Source organism: Macaca thibetana, chromosome 5 (genome assembly GCF_024542745.1).
Source record: "Macaca thibetana thibetana isolate TM-01 chromosome 5, ASM2454274v1, whole genome shotgun sequence".
Classification (NCBI taxonomy): domain Eukaryota; kingdom Metazoa; phylum Chordata; class Mammalia; order Primates; family Cercopithecidae; genus Macaca; species Macaca thibetana.
Genome location: NC_065582.1, coordinates 127,599,028 through 127,621,881, shown reverse-complemented (window position 1 = coordinate 127,621,881; position 22,854 = coordinate 127,599,028). Strand labels below are relative to the sequence as shown.

The 22,854-nt window shown below is 40.3% G+C and overlaps 1 protein-coding gene across 6 annotated transcripts in view; it reads right to left on the bottom strand.

The window, feature by feature from the left end:
* Nucleotides 1–774: 774 nt before the first annotated feature.
* The window catches only part of THAP6 (THAP domain containing 6), a 1,073,833-nt gene continuing 1,051,753 nt past the window's right edge, over nt 775–22,854 (bottom strand). For 4 of the 6 annotated variants that reach the window (XM_050790961.1, XM_050790963.1, XM_050790959.1 and 1 more), the window contains one exon: nt 9,603–17,526. In XM_050790961.1, coding sequence (XP_050646918.1) covers nt 17,272–17,526 — 255 coding nt within the window. In that variant the 3' untranslated portion in view covers nt 9,603–17,271. Of the gene's footprint in view, nt 3,268–3,330; nt 5,631–9,602; nt 17,527–22,854 lie in introns of those variants that run through there. The other 2 variants (XR_007725755.1, XR_007725754.1) reach the window with 2 other exon arrangements.

The following is a 22,854-nucleotide window of genomic DNA, read 5'->3' as shown; positions in this document are numbered from 1 at the left end:
CCCAGTGTGAGTGAGTCTCGCTGTGTAAATGAGTGTGCCCTGTAATAGGATGGTGTCCTGGCCAGGGCTGGTTCCCACCTTGAACCCTGAGCTGTCAGGACAGGCTGCGGCCACCTGCAATCCTGAACTGGAATCATTGGGTGAATAAATAACTTACTCATTTAAATTAATCTTTCTTAAGTGTATGTAGAGCTCACACTTATTTCAATGTTTAATATTAGAAGTGTTTTGGCTTTGATGTTTACTGCTTTATGTAGTAAGGTTTGATGGTATTTTTATGACTAGAAATAAGCGATAGAATCTTAACTCCTGTTTCTATCCATTAGCTTATGGTAAAGTTGGTTTCCTTATAGTCATTTCGTTTAAAGTCACAGTTTTCAAGAACCTATCAATGCTGTTAGTGAGAACTTAGACTGAAATTGTGTTTTGTGCATGTCCTCCCTCTCTGGACGTTGGGACCCTTGATGGCAAGAACAGTCTTTTAATTTTTTTTTCAAATTTATTTTAAGTTGTAGTAAAATATACATAACATAAAATGGACCATTTTAACCACTTTTAAGTGTACAGAAGAACCAAGTCTTGATTAGTTTTAGCCTCAGGGTTTGGCACAGTGACACTCAGCAAATGGTTGTGAAAGGTATGGAGGAGGAGGGAAGGAAGAAGGGTCTGCGCCTGTACCTGCGTGTTCACGCACCTGGTTGTCCAGCAAGTCTGCATCAGGGAAGGACTCGGGGGCAGGAGGTGGCTTTCCCCAGGGCTCTTTAGATCTCTGTTGTGCCCTGCTTTCTGGATTTGGGCTCAGGGCAACCTCATCTCTTCTTTTTTCTCCTGCTCACACCCTGCAATAATTTGATGTGCCAACTTGGCTGGGCTTTAGTACCCAGATAGTTGGTCAAACATTATTCTGGATGTTTCTGGGAGGGTGTTTTGGGATGAGGTTTATATTGAAATCAGTGGGCTTTGAGTAAACAGATGGCCCTCTTTAATGTGGATGGGCCTCATCTGATCAACTGAAGGCTGGAATGGAATAAAAGACTGAGCTTCCCTGAGTAAGGGAATTGTGCAGCAGACAGCTTTTGCACTGGAACTGTAGTATAGGCTCTTCACTGAGTCTTCAGCCTACCTTCTGCAGGGTAGGCCTGCAGATTTTGGACTTGCTAGCCTCCATAACTGCATGAGGCACTTCCTTAAACTAAACCTCTCCTCTCTATATACTCATCCTATTGGTTCTGCTTCTCTAGGGAATCCTAACACATGCCCATATTCTTTCTCTGTCATGCTTAAATGTGTTGCTTGACAGGTTTAGTGAACAAATACATAGGAAAAGATTTGATAAGTCAATTGCTTCTAAATGAGAGCTTGGGTGTTTATGGACAATGAAGGGGCATGGCCAATGCTCCTTGACTGGAGATGTGTGGGAGGACTAAGAATTTCAGGTTGGTGTGTGAGCACTGAACTGCCTCTAACACAGACACTTCAGAAAGATGCTGGTGAAGAGAGCAACCCCTCTGTCTCAGCATGGAATGTCCTTCATCCAGAGGCTGAACTTCAGGATTTTGGGGAGAATCTCACAGTGACTTCCCTGCTTCAGTCCCCCTCTTCTCAGTCTCTCTTTCCTTCTTTCCTGGTGGTTTGAATATGTGTTTGGAATTTCAGGGAGCTCAAACTGAAGACACTGGGTTTGGATACAGTGAAAATGGTTTTTGCTAAGTAATTTATTTCAGATGCTTAAATGGAGACAATGGCAACCATCCTTCTGTATTAACTGAGATGGAAGCTAGCAGCCTGAGAAGGAAAAAAAACCCAAAGATGCAACCTCTTGGGCCAGCAATGTCAGAAAGGCTAGGCTGTTCTAGCTGTCCACATGTGGCTACAGGGTGGGCCCGCAGAGCTGCCGCTCACATCCTCGAGGGCCCACTGGAGGTCTGCCTGAGGCTGGATCAGCTTTACCTGCTACTTTTATCACTCAGGTTCTGCTCAGAGAAAGGCCCTGTCCTCTTACTGGGCCTTGAGGAAGCCAAGGTGAGCTGCTGGTAAGTCCGATTAGGCTAGTCTCCCATCTGTGGTCACAACTGCAGATGCTGCCTGGGAGAGGCATTCTTCTCACAGGGCCACGGTGAGTAATCCGGGGAAGCTGCTATTCAGGCTGCCTCAGTCAGGATTATGTGTGTCAAGGATGATGGGGAGTGGTAGGCACCCCTGAGTCAGGTTGAGGGAGGCCTAGCGCTGCTCGGGGTTCTCTGTCAGAAGCACTACAAAGGGACAGGTGCTCTTTTGGGGGATCTAAAGGTTCTGCAGTTGGCGCTGATTTGAAGGTGGCCTGGATAACTTCCTGCAAGGCTTGCTTGGGCATCTTCTGCTGGGATTCCTTCTAAAAGGGGGTTCAGGCACCTTAACCACACCTCCAGTTCCCTCAGTTTGCATAACAGGAGCCTGAGGCCTGCAGAAGGTTCCTAACCTCATCCCAGTGATTTAGCAACAGAATGGCAGTAACATCCTGGTGAGGGGCAGAGTAATGACAGCCCACATTCACTGATGGTTTGAAACAGAGTATTAAACCAGTGGGGTGAATCCGTGCTCTGCTCTCTGCCCTGCCATTGTTTAGCTGTGAGATCTGGGACCAGTCAGCTTCTCTGCCTCTCAATTTCCTCATCTATGTTATCATTTACTATATTCTAAGCATCACTGTTGTAAGAATTGGACATACATTAAGTCATTTAATTCTTTTTTTTTTTTGAGATGGAGTCTCGCTCTGTCGCCCAGGCTGAAGTGCAGTGGCACGATCTCAGCTCACTGCAAGCGCCACCTCCCGGGTTCACGCCATTCTCCTGCCTCAGCCTCCCAAGTAGCTGGGACTACAGGCGCCCGCCACCATGCCTGGCTAATTTTTTGTATTTTTAGTAGAGACGGGGTTTCACTAAGTTAGCCAGGATGGACTCAATCTTCTGGCCTTGTGATCCGCACGCCTCGGCCTCCCGAAGTGCTGGGATTATAGGCGTGAGCTACCGCGCCCAGCCAAGTTATTTAATTCTTAAAGCAACCCAATGAGGTAGTTACTATTGTCATCCCCACTTTAGAGATGAGAAAACTGAGACACAGAGAGATTGTCCTGTGGCTAACAAATGGCAGAGCCATGCTATGAACCCAGGCAATTTGGCTCCAGAATTCTTGATTTTAATTTCTATACTAGGTGTGCTCTTGAGATTCTGGCTGTCGTCCTATTGCAGTGAGAGCTCTGTGATAGCATCCTTAAAATTCACCCAGGTCCTGTAGGACAAAACACTTGGTTAATTTTGTTTTCAAGGTAAAATAAATAATGGAGTGGGAACGTACAGATTAAAAGAGACTTTAGAGACATATCAACCCATTACAATGTTTGGAGGGAGATTATTGTTAAATGTTTTTAGGTGAAATAGTGATATATATGTTTGTCTAAAAAAAATAGAGTCCTAGGCCAGATATGGTGACTCACACCTGTAATCCTAGCACTTTGGGAGGTTGAGGTGGCGAGGGCTATCACTTGAAGCCAGGAGTTCAAGACCAGCCTGGCCAACATGGTGAAACCCTGTCCCTACCAAAAAATACAAAAATTATCTGGGCATGGTGGTGCACTCCTGTAGTCCCAGCTAATCAGGAGGCTGAAGCATGAGAATCACTTGAACCTGGGAGGTGGAGGTTGTAGTGAGCTGAGATTGCGCCACTGCACTCCAGCCTGGGTGACGGAGTGAGACTCTGTCTCTAAGAAACAAAAAAAATTAAAAAATAGAGTCCTTATCTTTTAGAGATATATGCTGAAATAGCTACAGATTATATGTTGTTTGGGACGTGCTTCAAAATAATCAGAGGACGGGAGAGAGTGAGGATATGGATAAAACAAGACTGTCCATGTTTAATAACTGTTGAAGCTGGTTGATGGATGCATTACAGTATATTATACTCTCTACTTTTGTTTGGAACTTTCCATTATAAAAAGTTTTTAAGAAATCACCCTATATAAATGTTTGTTTTATTCTCTCCGAGAAATGTCAAAAGCACATGGACCTACCTCATGGCTTTTGGGAAGAGCAATAGTCCACAGGGAGGGAGTGGATGGGACACTGCTAAGAAGAGTCAGCTTCTAAGAGTGTAATTTATTGGGGGTGTCCCATAGTGCCTATATTGTCTATCATGGTCAGAACAAGAATAGAATACTTCTATGCTGTTCCCCTTGTTCTGGTAAACAAATGTACACGAAACAATTTACTAACAAAAAATCTTCACGCTGCCGCTATGCTCCACCACTACAGAGCCAGCCCACTCTCTTCTCTCTGCCCCACTGCCATTATTTTGGCTTGCCCAGCCCAGTACATATCCAGTTCTTCTAATGACTTAACCCTGATTTCCCTCTGGAAAACCATCATTTCTCTACTCTCTCTTGGTTCCAGGACTCGGCTGTAATCTATGCCTGCCAATCATAGCACAGCATTCCTAAGCCACAGATATTTGTTTAGGGTTGAGTATTTGATTCAAGCCATTTCAGTCAGACCCAGTCCAAACTAGTCCTGGGGCTGTTATATGAATGACTGGAAAGGAGGCACACATTTTGTCTCTGGACTTGAAGTTGTGAAGGGAGACGCTGCTTGATAGAGCAGAGTGGAGAGACTCCAGATTCTGATGAATCATTTGAACTCCTAGATCCAGCTGTACCTGAAGCCATACACAGTATGCCACAAGTGGTCTGCTAAAACTTGTTCTGAAATATTACTAATATACTATAGTAGCAAATCACATAGAGAATGAACATTCTTAAGCCTACTATTAAAACGTAGAAAGAAGAGCTATTAATTTTTATGCTTTTGATTTGATTATAGGCTAGAGATGTAGACATAGAGTAAAAAATGGTGTCAGTTCCAGTGGTTGAGTAAAGCATTAGCAGAGATCAGGACCAATCTTTCATCATTCCATGCATTCTTTCTGAGAGCTGAGAGAAACCAGGAGACTAGACAGACTCCTGTGCTGGTGAAACCCGTGGATATTTGCATGTTTTGCCTGTGTATGTGGTAAGGTGACTTCATCCTGAGTGTGCATCTGCCCTGTTTATGCTTGGCCGTAGCATCAGACAGATCCAGATTGTGGTAATGAGTAACTGTGGGCTTTCCTCAGCTTCAGACACAAGATGAGTTCACATTTTATCCTTCAGCCTCTAAATGCCCCAACTGGAGCTTCCAAATGGAGTGACTGAAGTCTGGCCTTTAAGACGTTGTGAATGTTCAGCAACAATTCAACAATGAGTGAAGCAAAGTCTCTGGGTCTCCCAGAATAAATAAAAAAAGACGAGACAAAACAAAAGTCTCTGGGTCTTGCATTGTAGATCAGAACCGACAACAACATGACTTCATATTATGATATGAAGACATCATTATACCAGCTGTGAAACCTTGGGCAAATTACCTAGCTTTTCTCTGTTTAATTTCCACATCTGTAAAATGAGAATAATAATAATAATACCTACCTTATTGGGTTGTTGTGAAGTTAAATGAGTTAATAAAGTTTAAGTGCTTTGAATAGAGATTGGCACCTTATGTTAGCTATGATGATTACTGAGAAATAATTTTTTGCCTTAAACAAACAATTCTCTTGAACATGGATATCTGAAACAAAACACAGGCAGAAATATGAGGATTTATGAAAATTGTGATCAGCTCTATGAGAGCGTGTAATACTTCTCAGATATCAGTACTCTGAAGTCATATTCTTCAGTTTTCTGAGGTATTGGGTCAGCTGGAAAGCTGAAAGTTTGAGGTTCTCATTTGTAGGTGGTCATTTGTAGGGTTCTGCTGGTGACCAGTCACAGGCAAGTTAATTAAAATCTTAAAAACACACCTACCCAGACAGTGGTTTATTTAAATCTCAAATAGATGGGCTGGCAGGGGTTTGGGAGATTTCTTTGAAATATGTAGGTGTCACAGGAAATACTAGTAATTCAAGACTTAGATCCAACTTTAGCCAATGTCCCAGGGGGATGATGAAGGTAAGGATAACAAGTAATGCCTCACTTTTCAGAGATGAAATGGTTTTGATTTTTTTTTTTTTTTTTTTTTTTTTTGAGACGGAGTCTTGCTCTATTTCTGTTGCCCAGGCTGGAGTGCAGTGGTGCAATCTTGGCTCACTGAAACCTCCGCCCCTCTGGGCTCAAGCGATTCTCCTGCCTCAGCCTCCCGAGTAGCTGGGATTACAGGTGCCTGCCACCATGCCCAGCTAATGTTTGTATTTTTAGTAGAGACAAGGTCTTGCCATGTTGGCCAGGCTGGTCTTGAACTCCTGACCTCAAGTGATCCGCCTGCCTCAGCCTCCCAAAGTGCTAGGATTACAGGCATGAGCCACTGTGCCTGGCTGGTTTTGATTTAAATTGGTAGAATGCTATTATTATAACTTTCTTTTCCTCCCTTCCTTCCTTTTTTTGTTCTCCTTTTCTCCCTCCCTTCTTCTCTCTTTCTTTCCTGTGCACTCTCTCTCTCTGTTCCCAGGAAGTATATAACCCCCTCTCTAGAAGTAACCACCTTTAACAGTTTGCATATATCTTTTCTTTCTTTTTCTATATACTTACAGACACACACACACACACACCCCTGTACACTTATAAATCATTTCGTAGGTGGGTTTCAAAACATTTTATATAAATGAGATACTATTTTGAGTTGCGCTTTATACTGCTTTTATCCACGTTAAGGTCTTGTCTTCCCATGGCGATAATATGGATTGATGTCTTTTTGAATTGGTGCTTATTGTTTCATTCCATGGGCACGCCACAGTTTTATTTATCCATTTACTGCTTGATGGATATTTGGGTTGCCTTCCACTTTATGCTTTCATGAGCAATCCTCACGTAGCCCTCATGTGGCACATACAGAGTCCCTTTGCTCTCAGGTACATTTAAAAATAACTTACTAAAGTGGTTTTTAGTTTTAATATATAGAATACATTTGCATTTCCTCCTAAAATTTACCAGTCTTTATGGTGCCCTGGTGACAAACGTTTGATCCTTTGGATAGCCACGACTTGTTTCTAGTTACACCATTTTCCCATGTGATTTTCAACAAAATATGTCCAGATAATGGTGATGGCCATAGAAACTTGAATTGTACATCTCAATAATCAAGACATTCTCTACTCTTAAGACCCATCTACAAGTGTTATAATAAGAGTGACAACCAAAAATTTTTTTACATCCTCAGGATTTCAAAGGTAATTTATTTCAGCTGTGTAGCCTGGCAACATTTTATACTGTTATAAAATCTGCCTGTTTAACAAGCACCAGTATCCTTCATTTTTATTGAAATTTTATGTTGAGTACATTTTACTGGCAAGTCTGTAGCTGAATGCTTGTCTCCACAAGGTACTAATCACTAGTATCTGTGGTTAGCATCCTGCACAGCACATACACTTCACTCTTTATTTAATAAAATTCTTCTGTTTTACAGAGCACAAGGGGGCAAATCTGCAAATTCAGATGTGATATTACCTTTCAACTGCACAAGCTGTACACAAGGATTTGAGAAGTTTATTATTGGACACACATCTGTCAGGAACTCCTCTGCTGTTAACTAACCACAAACCATGGAGCTCAGGTGAGTTCAAGGATTATCTGTTTAGCAAGTAACTTGATACTCTGAGACTGTAGCTAGCCTGTGAACTCTTTCTGACTGGTTCAGAATGAGAAAAAGCTCTTGTTCCAGAATATAAATCAACACATGATTTCATTTACTAAGGAAGTCTTGCTCAGAAAAAAAATTGACTGAGCTAAATGGTGTGCTTTGTGATGTAGTTGACCTACATTCTGCTCCAAGTGCCTTAATTTGTACACTGATCTGTGCACATTCTAAGTAATACTGTCAAGATGTTTTATAAAGTTGAATGAATGGGTGAATGAATGAAACATATCTAAGATAGATTAAATGGCTTGTCAGTATTGGAGTGAGAGGATGAAGAGGAAGGTGATTAAAATTTTCCCTTTCAGTGATACAATGTTCCTTGCCGGCCTCTGAGCTGCCAGAAGAGAGGGAAGATTATTTAAGGCACAAATGGCCTACCCGACCACTGTTGCCTGTCCACTTGCCATTCCCTAAGAAATGCATTTCTCTCCTCTTGGTTTTTGTTCTTCTTCCTGTTCTTGTTTCTTTTTCCTGTGTTTCTGGGATGGGATGGGATTTAAAGAAGAAAGAAAAACAATGTATGGATGGCTCATTGTATGGTCTATATTTTACACACAATTAAATTCTCACCAATAATGGGTAAGATGCTATTGTTTACTTTGTAAGTGCTCAAATTCAGCAAGTTGACCCACTTCCCATATATAATGAAGTGGGAGACTGGGGACTTGAACCCAAGTCTGCTTGATTCTCCCCAGCTGGTTTGGTCTCCTACTCTCACCTCCCAGGAAGGTGCCTACAGAATCCAGGTCCTGGGACAGAACTTTCAAAGTGCCTGCACTGACAAACTTATGTTCTATTTTGTACTTTTGAAGCTCCATTAATTTCATAGTTTCAGTACCTTTAATTGCCACAGACCCTGCTATATTGACCACTTATCTGTATTTGTGTTATATACTCGTACGTCCCTGTAGGTTGTGAATGTCTTCAGCTTATTCCTGTTTGTTCCCTCACACTAGTGTATGGGGCTTCAAAAGCAGTGTATGTGATGGGTTATTACATTAAATATGTTAGTCTGTAAACTTCTTTATGTATCTGAGAAGACCGATATCAAATGATAGACCCAAACACTTAAACTGCAAGATGCTGTGGTATAAATCTATTGAGCCATGTGTGTTGTCCAATAAAGTAGTGCACAATGAAGACAAAGGCATTAGGCTGAATTCAAGAACCCATTGTCTTGAGATATGAGGCTGTGCTCCCTGGTATCCTTGGATTATGGTTTTTGGAACTTCATACTAGTGTGTAATCTCCTTGAAGACAGGAAGTGAATCTATGTTGTTTCTCCAATGCCTAGTGTATTTCCTGGCCTACAGTTCCTAGCTCCTGAAGAGTATGTGTGGAAATGTTGAATGCACTCGGTTCTCAGCATTTCTTCCTCAACTGCTGTGACTAGGGCTCATCATGGACCCTCATGTGGTTCTTAGATTACAAATTGTAGGTCTTCTGCTCTGGGTTTCCTGGTCCTAATCTAACATTTTGTTCTTTCATTTCAATCTCTGTCAGCTCCTGCTCTGCATCAGGCACAATTCTATGATCAGAAGCACAGCTAGCAGGAAGGTGAGGGATGTGGCAGCAGGCGGACAGTTGTTTATCCTGAGCATGTTCTCCAAAGGGAGCTGTGACAGTTGTTAAAATATTAAATGAAGGTTGAGGCAGCAATGTGAAAGTAAAATCATGAGACCTATGAAGAGAGTAGTCAACAAGTGGCATCAATGGCTCAGGCCCTACCCAGGCTTGCCTTTAGGTTTTAGAAACTTGGCTTCTCTCTCCCCATTAGTCCAGTGGAAGAGCCAATTATACCTCTCATCTTCTTAGGGATATTTTTTCTTTTGGCCAGAGAATCAGGCCCTCTACAAGTAGAATTTATCTTCTCAGGCACAAGCCAGGTTTCCCTGGCCCACTCCAATGACATTCTTATGTTCCTTTTTTTTTTTTTTAACGATACTGAGGCTGTGAAACACAGGGCTTCCTAGTTCAGCTCACCTTTATCTGTTTTTGAGAATCTCGAATCTTACAATCTGGGTCATGTACGTAATTTCCTGTTTTGGGGCACTGTATATGCACGTCCAGAGTCCCTTGCTAGAGGAATATGAAACTTTTGAGCGTTTCAGGATATTTTTTAATGCTGTCTCCCAAACTGGGGCCGTCTACTCATGTGCCATGCCCTATCTGGCTCATCATAACAAGCCAGAACCAATCTTTCCTTTAGATTCTCTCTTTGCCTCTTGTTACATTTGACTAACTTTGCAGTTGCTCCCACTTCTTGGCTTGGTTCTCTGATCCTGTCTTAGCCTAGTATTAGTTCCCTATTGCCATTGTAAGAGATTACCACAAACTTAGTGGAGTAAAACACAACACAAATTATCTTACAGTTGTTCTGGAGGTCCAAAATCTAAAATGGGACAGCAGGGCTGCATTCCCTCTGGATGCTCTCTGGGAGAATTAATCTCCTTCCCTTTTCCAGCTTCTAGAGCCTGCTCACATTCCTTAGCTCATGGCTGCTCATTACCACAACCTTTGCTTCCATAGTCACCTACCACAACCTTTGCTTCCATAGTCACATCTCCTTGGGCTCTGATTCTCCTGCCTGTCTCTTGTAAGGAGTCACGTGGAGAATCCAGGATAATCTCTCCATATTTTAGATCCTTAATTTAATCAAATCTGCAAACTCTCTTTTACCATGTAAGAAACGTGATTGCATTAGTCCATTTTCACATTGCTGATAAAGACATACCTGAGACTGGGCAATTTACCAAAGAAAGTGGTTTAATTGGACTCGCAGTTCCACGTGGCAGGGGAGGCCTCACAATCATGGCAGAATGCAAGGAGGAGAAAGTCACATCTTAAGTGGATGGTGGCAAGCAAAGAGAGAGAATGAGAGCCAATCGAAACGGGTTTCCCTTTATCAAACCATCACCGCCTTTGAGACTTATTCACCACCATAAGAACAGTATGGGGGAAACCGCTCCCATGGTTCAATTTTCTCCCACCAGGTCTCTCCCACAACACATGGGAATTATGGGAGTACGATTCAATATGAGATTTGGGTGGGGACACTGAGCCAAACCACATTAGTGATATGCACAGGTTCTAGGGGTTAGGACCCGGACATCTTTGCAGGAGGCACTATTCTTTCACAGTCCTTATTAGTTTTGGTGCCCCCCTAGATTTCTGAGACCATGGTCCTCTCCCTCCAGGACTATTTTCAGCTCTGACCATACTCATATATATATTTTTTGACAACTGTTGTATAAATTTATCTATTTCTTCTTGCAGTTCTGCAAGTTTTTGCATATGAATTTTAAGCTTTCTAATTAGGTGCATAAATACTAGGACTGTATATCCTCTTAATTGACCCTTTCATCATTATGAAACAACCCTCATTTTCCCTGTTTATATACTTTACTCTGAAATCTATTTTGTCTATTATTACCCCAACTTTCTTTTGATTAGTGTTATCAAAGGGATATCTTTTTCTATCCTTTAACCTACTGGATTCTTTGTAAACTAGCTGCGGCCAGGCGCAGTGGCTCACACCTGTAATCCCAGCACTTTGGGAAGCCGAGGTGGGCAGATTGCTTGAGCCCAGGAGTTCAAGACCAGCCTGAGCAACATGGTGAAACCTTGTCTCTACAAAAAATACAAAAATTAGCTAGGCATGGTGGTGTGCACCTGTAGTCCCAGATACTCGGCAGGCTGAAGTGGGAGGATCGCTTGAGCCCAGGAGGTGGAGGTTGTAGTGAGACGTGATCATGCCACTGCACTCCAGTTTGGGGGACAGGGCGAGACCCTGTCTAAATAACTAACTAAATAAAATAAATTAAAAAATAAAGTAACTGTCTGTATCCAGCAAATGATTGGACTTCTCTTTTTTTTTTTTTAGATGGAGTTTTGCTCTTATTGCCCAGGCTGGAGTGCAATGGCGTGATCTCGGCTCACCACAACCTCTGCCTCCCAGGTTCAAGCGATTCTCCTGTCTCAGCCTCCCAAGTAGCTGGGATTACAGGCATGCACCACCACACCTGGCTAATTTTGTATTTTTAGTAGAGACGGTGTTTCTCCATGTTGGTGAGGCTGGTCTTGAACTCCTGACCTCAGGTGATCCATCTACCTCGGCCTCCCAAAGTGCTGGGATTACAGGTGTGAACCACTGTGCCCAGCCTGGGCTTTGCTTTTTAATCCAGTCTCACAATCCCTGCCTTTTAATTGGGATTTTTAGATCACTTGTGATTAATGTAATTATTGATACATGCATTTTAGAAAAACTCCTCTGGAGATAGACTGGAGACTGGGAGACCAAAGAGTTTCTTGCAGCAATCAAGTTAAGAAATAACAGCTTAAACCAAGGAAATGGTCCTAGAGATTGAGTGGGAAAGGGGCTGTATCTGAGAGATGTTAAGGGTATACAATCAATAGAAGTGGAGCTAGGACAGAGAAATTTGTCAGGTATGATGTAGGTACCCAGATAGATTGCAATGTACAGAAAGGTACTGTTTTAGATGTCTCGATAGTTTTGTAGACTGCCTGGTTTTATACCAGCTCATGTCTGATTTTCCATCTTTACCCAGTTTACACTGAATCTAACGCAAAAGGTACAAAAGTACCTTAGTACTTAGTACTAAAGTAAGCACCACAGTAAGTTAACATATATTATTATGTTAACTATGGTTAATACCATAGTAAGTCTCCGACATACAACAGATCTTTGGGAAATGCATCTTTTCATAACTAGAGGGACGTGCTAGAGCAGTTTTACTCTGAAGTTGGTTGACATATCACTAATTCTTCATTACTGAGAGCATTAGATTACAGAGTGTCCCCATCCAAATCTCATCTTGTAGCTCCCATAATTCCCATGTGTTGTGGGAGGGATCCAGTGGGGGATGACTGAATCATGGAGGCGGGTCTTTCGCATGCCATTCTGGTGATAGTGAATGGGTCTCATGAGATCCGATGGTTTGAAAAAAAAAAAAAAAAATTGGGAGTTTCTCTGCAGAAGCTCTTTTTGCCTGCCACCATCCATGTAAGATGTGACTTGCTTCTCCTTGCCTTCTGCCATGATTCTGAGGCCTCCCCAGCCATGTGGAACTATAAGTCCATTAAACTTCTTTCTTTTGTAAATTGTCCAGTCTTGGGTATGTCTTTATCAGCAGCGTGAAAACGGACTAATATAGCTTCTTTGCCCTAACTCAGGACAAGTTTGGAAGGACATCTGTGTTGAGGTCCCCAAGAGCACGCACAAGTTTCATGATTCACTAGAAGGACTCACAGAATTCAGCATATAGTTGTACATAAGGTAATGATTATAGCAAAAGGATACAAAGCAGCAGCACAATCAGCTAAGGGAAAAGGCACATGGTAAAAAGTCTAGAGGAAACCAGGTGTAGCTTCTGAGTCCTTCCTCAGTGTAATCACACAGGACACATTTAAGTCTTATAGCACTGAACTGTGACAATACACATGTTGTCTACCAGGGAAGCTCATTAAAGATTCAATGTTCAAAGTTTTATTTGGGGCTGGTCACACAGGTCCCTTTTACCTAACAGATTCTCAAATCCAGACACCCAGAAGGAAAGTAGGTGTTCCGCATAAACCACATTGTCTGTACAAACAGTCTGGCACAGTGAACTACTCTTAGCAGATAGGGGATGGTGGGAGCCCTCCCCAAATCCAAATTTCCAGATGCCACTCAAGAACTAACCTTGCAACCTTGCAGGCCTTTCCAAGGATAGCATTCTCATGCCTATGTTAACTCATTTTTGTGTACTACCCCAGTTTCAGAGTTTTCTGTGGGGCTCACTAAGGTGCTACCTTTACAGACATATAAGATAGACATGAATGGTGGCCTCCACCATCTCTCTTCATTCAATTCACTATTCTGGCCCCTGCAAAATTTAGACAGATCCTGCAAGATGACAGTTGGACTAAGGAAAATTCAACCAACTAGTAGCCCTGATTACAGCTGCTGTGCCAGATGTGGCATCTTTGTCAGAGCAGATTAACATGTCTATGGGTAGATGCTATACAACCATTGGGTGCATGGTTTCCATCCCTATTAGAGAAAAGGATCAGGAACAGCCCACATTCACATGGAAAAAATGACAGTATACATATATGGTCTTGTCCCCAAGGCTTATACGTTAATGATCTTGCTTCTGTTATAATTGAAAGAAGTCTAGACCAGACAGACATTTTATGGAAAATCACTTAGTTCACTCTACTGATGGATTATGTTAATCCAATGGGAGGACTAGTTAATTGGAGGCCTTGATAAGGCACATGTGCTCCAGAGGGTGAGATAAAACTTAGGAAATTCAGGGGCCTAAAACATCAGTAAAATTTTGAGGGAGAAGTATCCAGTGATCTAGGGCATGCTACGACATCTCCCCTAACGTAAGAGACAAGTTATTACGACTTGTATGTTCCACTATGAAGAAGAAAGCACAATGCCTGATGGGCCTCTTTGGGTTCTAAATTTCACACCTAGGAATGCTGCTCTCCTCTATATACTAGATGACATCAAATCTGACAGTTTTGAGTGAGGGCCAAAACAGAAAAGGGTTCTATGGTAGGTCCATGTTGTGCTGAAAGCTGGCCTGCTATGTGGGTCATGTAAGCTTGCAGACCCCATATTAGAGTTATTGTGGAGGAGAAATTAGAGCAAAACCTCTATGTATGTACTCTCCATTTTTCTCTGCCCATTTTATTGAATAACTCAATGTATAAAACCACATAACACATTACTGGAGAAAATGTTTTATTTTTCAAATAAATAAAAGATTTTCTATCAATTATTTCTGTAATAATTTTATCTTTTTATTAAAACTAAATATATATTTAATACATTTCACCTTTTCTCAAATTACAGACTATGGTATAAATTAATTATCATTAGCAACCAAAGTCTATTTCCAGAAATTTGAACTTGATATACAGAAAAATTCCACATATCAAGAGCTTCAGACCTGACTTGGTGCTGAGGTTGAACTGTTGTATTAATGTGTTCCTGGCTCTAGAGGCCACTCCTAGCTTTTAAAGCAAAGTGGAACCCTTAGGGTCAGCCTTGGCTGCCAGAGAAACTTCTGGAGGGGGATGACTTGGGTTTTGCTTTATACAGCACAGTTCTTTCCTGGGTTAGGTTGGAATCTCTGGGAACAGAGGACTAAGATACATACCGTGCTTAGGCAATTGTTTGCAGCAGCAGGGAGGACCCTATTTTAAATCTCAGATTTCTATCAGTAATTATTTTCCTATTAGAATAAAGAGAAAATGGGCAGCTCTGGGTCCTTAACGATACCAATATTTTGCACACAGTTATTTATTTCTCAGTTATACTAGGTCCAATGAAAAAGAAGTGCTGAGTCTACTATGAACGCAAGTAGTAAAAGCGACTGTGGCAATTTTGATAGTGGCAGACTGGGATTTTACTCTTGGAAAGGTCTTCCAGGTTTGGTGTATTCTAAGCAGCCAGTAGAGTGCTAGAATTGAGACATACTGTGTTTGGATCTACCCTCTTACTTTTCTCCACTGTCCACTGACTTACTTTAATTTATATACTCACAAATAGGGTGAGGGAAAAATAATCTCTATTGAAAACATCTCCATAAAACCTAAGATCATATCCAAACTTTCCATTAGGGTGTTCATTTATGAACTCAAAATTAGGTAACTAAAATAAATAATGGGTAATTAATGAAAGAGTTTTTTTTTTTTTTTTTTTTTTTTTTTTGTTTTTGAGACAGAGTCTCGCTCTGTTGCTTAGGCTGGAGTGTGCAATGGCGTGATCTTGGCTCACTGCAACCTCTGCCTCCCGGGTTCAAGCAATTCTCCTGCCTCGGTTCTCCCAAGTAGCTGGGATTACAGGAGTGTGCCACCACACCTGGCTAATTTTTTTTTGTATTTTTAGTAGAGATGGGGTTTCACCATGTTGGCCAGGCTGGTTTTGAACTCCTGACCTCAAGCGATCTGTCTGCCTTGGCCTCCCAAAGTGCTAGGATTACAGGTATGAGCCACCACTTGGCCTTTTTAAACTACCTTTTTACTAGTTTTTTTTCAGGTTGTAAAAAGATATGGCCTCAGTGATTTCCTCTTAGCATAACGCTGATCTTGCAGATGTGGGTTAAATCCCGTTTAGAGGGAAGGTGTGGAATCCTACATAAAAGTGTAACATGCATTAAAACAGAAAATTCTTAAATACAAAAAATTCAAGTGACCATATCTTAACTAATATTAATGTAACAAAAATAAAATTACAATAAACAAATGAGCACAAAATGCAATTCAATTTTTGTTACTACAGTGAAACGGCTGATACTCAAATTCTAACTGCTACAGCATGGACTTCTGAATGAGGTTCATGTATGTACACATGCTTCTAAGTAGAGTGTTGGTTTGGCAAATGCTTTTTATTCTAACCCACAGTATTTATGACTCTTAATTTCAGTTGTTTTGGGTAAGGAATTATGACAAAAGCTAAATTTATGAGACTTGGATCAATTAGGAAATAACAAGGAATTATTCCTTTGCATATTCAGTAAGAAGCTATTCTAAAGCTGCTATTTTAATTACTCATTTCTCTAAATAAAAGCCCTTGGACAATAATCTACTTCCCTAATTAAAATATTCTAATCCCTTCTCTCCAATTCCTATTTCAACTGGAAGAGCCACAATTATTAATTTTTAATGGTTTCTTTTATATTTTGTATTTTCAAAAAATGTCAGCAATACTACTTTATATATAAAATACAAAGCAGTATTAAAAGTATAGAGCTAGTACTGGCATTCAGATTTTGAAGATATACCTTTATGATGAAATAGTCATGAAGCAAAGTGTTCAGACCTGTCAGAGCAACTAACCATTTAAAAATCAGATATATGACCCTTTTCGTCTTTTAAAGCTATTCTGGTTTACATCAAAGTGCTCCTAGTGAGGAGGAATGATGTACTGTACTGAAAACTGAGACTTCACGAGGGGCCTTCTTAAATTGGCTCTGAACAATTTTAAAAGCCAACAGATCTTCACCATGTGTTATTCTCAGAGTCAATACCACAGGAAGCCTTGTAAAAAGATCCTTTGGTATTACTGATAGCTAAAGCACCTTGGATTGAATCCAAGATGGATATGTATTATTAATGAATTGTGCTTTGTAGTAAAATGCATTTAAAGTAAAATTCAATGTACTTACCATAAAGCACATGTAAGTAAAGGTACTCCTTTGAAGCCAAAAATCTGATGTTGCTGGAGAAGTGTCCAATTCCTTCTACTATAGCTTAATGTGACTAATTTGACATCATTTCTTTAGCTCTGTGAAATTTTCTTGAGATTTTAACATCTTACAGTAGTGACCTGGCACTAGTGTAGGTCTATAAAACATAATTGTCACAAGTCACACAAATACATAATTACCACAAATTTCTGCATATTTTCAAAAAAGTCTTTGGATAACAACTATAATGCATAATGCTCCAGAGAATCCAAAGCAGCACTTTAAATGATGTATATCATTTAGTGATGATAAATGAGATTTTATAAAAATTTGTACCAATGACAATTTTAGGTAGAACACAACATGAAATTATTTCATGCAATATAGTCCTGTTCTATGCTCTCCTGACAACACTCCCAACAGAAAGCGTCCAGTCTATTTGCTGTTTCTTGGCTGATCAGACATTCATCCTTTAATTCCCTGATTGTCTTCCTCAATGATTTTTGAAAACGTTTTTCTCGGTCTAAAACATTCCGTAGACTTTCCTTCGTATCCTCTAGCTCGCCGATCACATGATCTAATTTATGTTTAAGTTTCTTTGGACTATCCATTACACTGTAGCTATGTTCCTAAAAATATAAACACCAAGTTATTAATCAGACAGACATGTAGTTGGATAAAAGCTTATAACTAGGTCTGAGCTGTTTCTTCATTTACAATGCTTAGAGAACATCTTTAAGTTGGTGATATTTAGAGGTTAAGGAACACAGGAAGAAGATGGGGGTAGAAGCAACATTTAGGGTGCTAAAGGCCTCCCTTCTTTTACTAAGGCCAGGCATACACAAGGACTGCAGAATATTATGGACAGGAAGCACTTATCTCTATGAATAGCATGACACTTGCAATGGACTTTACAGCTTCTGTTCCTTCAATGTGGTGCTGCTAAGTTTAATTTTTACCTATCAAACAAATTTAAATTTTTAGCTGGGTTACTTATTGGATGGCTATTGCATTTGATAAGATATGACAGGAAAGCAGTACTGCAACAGGTTCTCAGGCTGGGTGTTAGGGATTTAGACAGGACTCTGGTTTTGGAATTTTTAAGAGACAACTCCTCTCGGTGTTTACTATGGTTATGCTTAAATTTGTTGGGTATGCTTTTATTCCTTTTTCATTTGAAAATAGGGAAAATAACACTGACATAGCTTATAAAGGTACTATAAAATAATCTTGAAAAGTTGTTATTTAATATTAAAATTAGCAGAGAAGACTTTTATTTCCAGCCAAGATGAAGTAATAGACACTGGATTGACCCCTACCTCAAAGAACAAACACAAGGCTAAAGACAGAAAAAAATAGCTTTTAAGATAATGGATATTTGGCAAGGACAGCAGTATTGTGGACAGATGGGAAACAAAGAGGTAAGACCTAAGCCTGCTCCAGCTAACTGCATGAGAGTTTCTAGGCCTCAGGGCAAGGAAGGGAAACCCAGGCAGAGCTTAGCAGACTGAGTTGAGGAGGTAGTGCAAAACATTCAGGGAAACCAAGGTGGCTACAGTTCACAGGACAAAGTACTAGACAGATGAGAGCTGCACAGAAAAAACTTGCGATCTTCAGAGGCTCCACCTTGAGTATTCCATGGAGTAAGATCAGCACATGAACGTGAGGAAACTACTCAAGGCTGAGGAAAGAACAACCAGAGATTAGGAATGCCCTATGCTCATGGGGCATAGCCATTATTCCCGCTAGCCGGACTCGAAAATGTCATGGTTCATGGACATTAAGTATACAAAATGGTCTTGTCAAACAAAGTAAAATCTGAAAGGGTCGAACAGTTTCTAACTAACTGTACCCCAGAATAATGCTCAAGAAAACATGATACAAAAATATCTAGCATCTGGCAAATTAAAACTCAAAATTCATGGCATGCAAAATTTACCAGGCATGCAAATAAGCAGGAAAACATTAGTCATAATAAGAGATAAATCAATCAACGGAAACCAAGCTGGAACTGATACAAATGTTAGAATTAGCAGACAATATAATTAAGAAAGTTGTTAAAATTGTACTCCATCTATTCAAAAAGTTAAGTACATAAAATATATTAAAAAGACTCTAATAGAATATCTACAGGTAACTGTGATATGTGAGGTAAAAAAATACACTGGAGAGAATGGCAGTGTATTTTTTGAAATTTAACATTTCAGAATAAAAGATTTCGTGAATAGAAAGTTATAGCAACAGGAACTATCCAGTATGGACTACAGAGAGAAATGGAGATAGAAAAAAAATAAAGCATCAGCAACCTGTTGCACAATTTCAGACAGCCCAATATACATGTAATTAGAATTCCTGAAGAAGAGGACAAATTGGGATAGAAAGAAATATTTGAAGAAATCATGGCCCAAATTTTTCCAAGTTTGATAAAAACTATAAACTGATAAATGAAAAAGCTCAACAAACTTAATCACAAGAAATATGAAGAAAATGAAACCAAGGCATTTCACCATCAGATTAGGCAAAAGCAGTAGAAAAACCAAAAATTCTTGTCCAGCAGTGGCTCATGCCTGGCCTAGCACTTTGGGAGGCTGAGGCAGGGGGACTGCCTGAGCTTAGGAGTTTGAGACCAGCCTAGGCAACATGGGGAAATCTGGTCTCTACAAAAACAAATAAAAATTAGTCCGGCATGGTGGCACACACCTGTAAGTCCCAGCTACTCAGGAGGCTGAGGTGGGAGGATTGCTTGAGCCTGGGAGGTTGAGGTTGCAGTGAGTCGTGAGTGTGCCACTGCACTCTAGCCTGGGTGACAGAGTAAAATCCTGTCTCCAAAAATAAATAAAAAATTTTAAAAACCAGACAAATTCTTAAAAGCAAAGAAAAAAAGAAGTATTAGGTACAGAGAAAAAAGGTGAGTATGATATTAATTAAATTTTTCTTTTTCTTTTTTTTTTTTTGAGATGGAGTCTCGCTCTGTCACCCAGGCTGGAGTGCAGTGGCCGGATCTCAGCTCACTGCAAGCTCCGCCTCCCGGGTTCACGCCATTCTCCTGCCTCAGCCTCCCGAGTAGCTGGGACTACAGGCGCCCACCACCTCGCCCGGCTAGTTTTTTGTATTTTTTAGTAGAGAGGGGGTTTCACCGTGTTAGCCAGGATGGTCTTGATCTCCTGACCTCGTGATCCACCTGTCTTGGCCTCCCAAAGTGCTGGGATTACAGGACTGAGCTACCGCACCCGGCCTAATTAAATTTTTCATTAGAAATGGTGCATGTCATATACACCATGGAATACTATGCAGCCATAAAAAAGGATGAGTTTGTGTCCTTTGTAGGGACATGGATGCAGCTGGAAACCATCATTTTCAGCAAACAATCGCAAGAACAGAAAACCAAACACCGCATGTTCTCACTCATAGGTGGGAACTGAACAATGAGATCACTTGGACTTGGGAAGGGGAACATCACACACCGGGGCCTATCATGGGGAGGGGGAAGGGGAGAGGGATTGCACTGGGAGTTATACCTGATGTAAATGACGAGTTGACGGGTGCTGACGAGTTGATGGGTGCAGCACACCAACATGGCACAAGTATACATATGTAACAAACCTGCACGTTATGCACATGTACCCTAGAACTTAAAGTATAATAATAATAATAAAAAAAGAAGATAATAGTAAAATAATATACAGTGATGAGTACTACAGTACAGATAGATAAAATTAATTGGGGGAAAAAAAAAAGAAATGGTGCATGTAAGAATACAGTAGGGCAACATCTTCAAAAGTACCAAAAACAACTGCCCCAGCCCCCAAAACTGTTAACCTAGAATTTGATTACATAGTAAAAATATCTTTCAAAAGTGAAGCTTAAACTTTTTAAGAAATAGAAACATTAAAAGAATTCATCACCAGCATAGTTACCCTATAGGAAATGTTAAAATAAATCCTGCAGGCAAAATGATAACAGGTGGAAATATGGACAGACACAAAGGAATGAAAAGCTCTGGAAATGGCACCTACATGGATAATATCAGATTTTTTCTTATTATCCAAATATCTTTAAAGAATAATTTACTGTTTAAACAAAAATAATATGGTGTGAAGTCTATAGCATATGTAAAAGTGAAATGCTTGACAGCAATAGCACAAAGATTGAGAAAGGAAAAATGAAAGTATATAAGATTTTTGTATATAAGGGAAATAATACTTTAACATAGCCTGTGATAAGTTAAAGATGCCATAAACCTAAACACAGACACGCAGACCAATGGAACAGAAAAGAGAACTCAGAAACAAATCCACACACCTACACTGAACTCACTTTCAACAAAGGTGCCAAGAACATAAACTGGGGAAAAGACAGTCTCTTCAATAAATGGTGCTGGAAAAACTGGATATCCACATACAGAAACACTAAACTAGACCCCTACTTCTTACAGTATACAAAAATCAAATCAAAATGGATTAAAGAATTAAATCTAAGACCTCAAACTATGAAACGACTACAAGAAAACATTGGGGGAAACTCTCCAGGACATTAGTCTGGGCTAAGATTTCTTTTTTTTTTTTGAGACAGGTTCTCACTTTGTTGCCCAGGCTGGAGTACAGTGGGTGCGATCAAGCTCACTGCAGCCTTGATCTCCTGGGCTCAAGTGATCCTGCCACTCAGCCTCCTGAGCAGCTAGGACTATAGGCATATGCCACCACCTCCAGCTAATTTTTTTGTATTTTTAGTAAAGATGGGGTTTCACCATGTTTCCCAGGCTGGTCTCGAACTCCTGAGCTCAAGCAATCTACTCACCTTGGCCTCCCAAAGTGCTGGGATTACAGGCATGAGCCACCACACCCGGCCTAAATATTTCTTGAGTAATACCCCACAAGCACAGGCAACCAAAGCAAAACGGACAAATGAGATCACATCAAGTTAAAAAGCTTCCGCACAGCAAAGGAAACAACAAAGTGAAGGGACAACCCACAGAATGGGACAAAATGTTTGTAAACTATCCATCTGGCAAGGGATTGATAACCAGAATATATAATGGGCTCGAAAAACTCAACAGGAAAGAAATCTAAAAATTTGATTAAACACTGGGCAAAACATCTGAATACACATTTTTCAAAAGAAGACATACGAATGGCTAACAGGCATATGAAAAGGAACTCATTATCACTGATCATCAGAGAAACACAAATCAAATCTACAATGACAAAATAACTCATGCCAGTTAAAATGGCTTTTATACCTAAAACAGGCAACAACAAATGATGGCAAGGATGTGGAGAAAAAGGAACCCTGTACACTGTTGGGATAAATTAGTACAACCACTATGGAGAACAGTTTGGAAGTTCCTCAAAAAACTGAAATAGAGCTACTGTATGATCCAGCAATCCCACTGCTGGGTGTATACCACAAAGAAAGGAAACCAGTATATCAAAGGGATATCTGCACTCCCATGTTTGTTGCAGACCGTTCACAATAGCCGATATTTGGAAGCAACCTAAGTGTCCATCAACAGATGAATGGATAAAGAAATGTGGTGCTTAAACACCATGGAGTACTACTGAGTCATTAAAAAAATGAGATTTAGACATCTGCAACAACATGGATAGAAATAAGCCAGGCACAGAAAGACAAACATTATATATTCTCACTTATTTGCAGGATCTAAAAATCAAAACAATTGAACCCACAGAGATAGGAGAGTAAAATGATGGTTATGAGAGGTTGGGAAGGGTAGTGGGATGCGGGGAAGTGGGGATGGTTAATAGGTACAGAAATATAGTTAGACAGACTGAATAAGATCTAGTATTTGATAGTACAATGGGGTGACGATAGCCAACAATAATTTATCATATATTTAAAAATAAAAACAATAATTTATCATATATTTAAAAATAACTAAAAGTATAATTGGATTTTTTTGTAACATAAAGGATAAATGCTTAATGTGATGGATACCC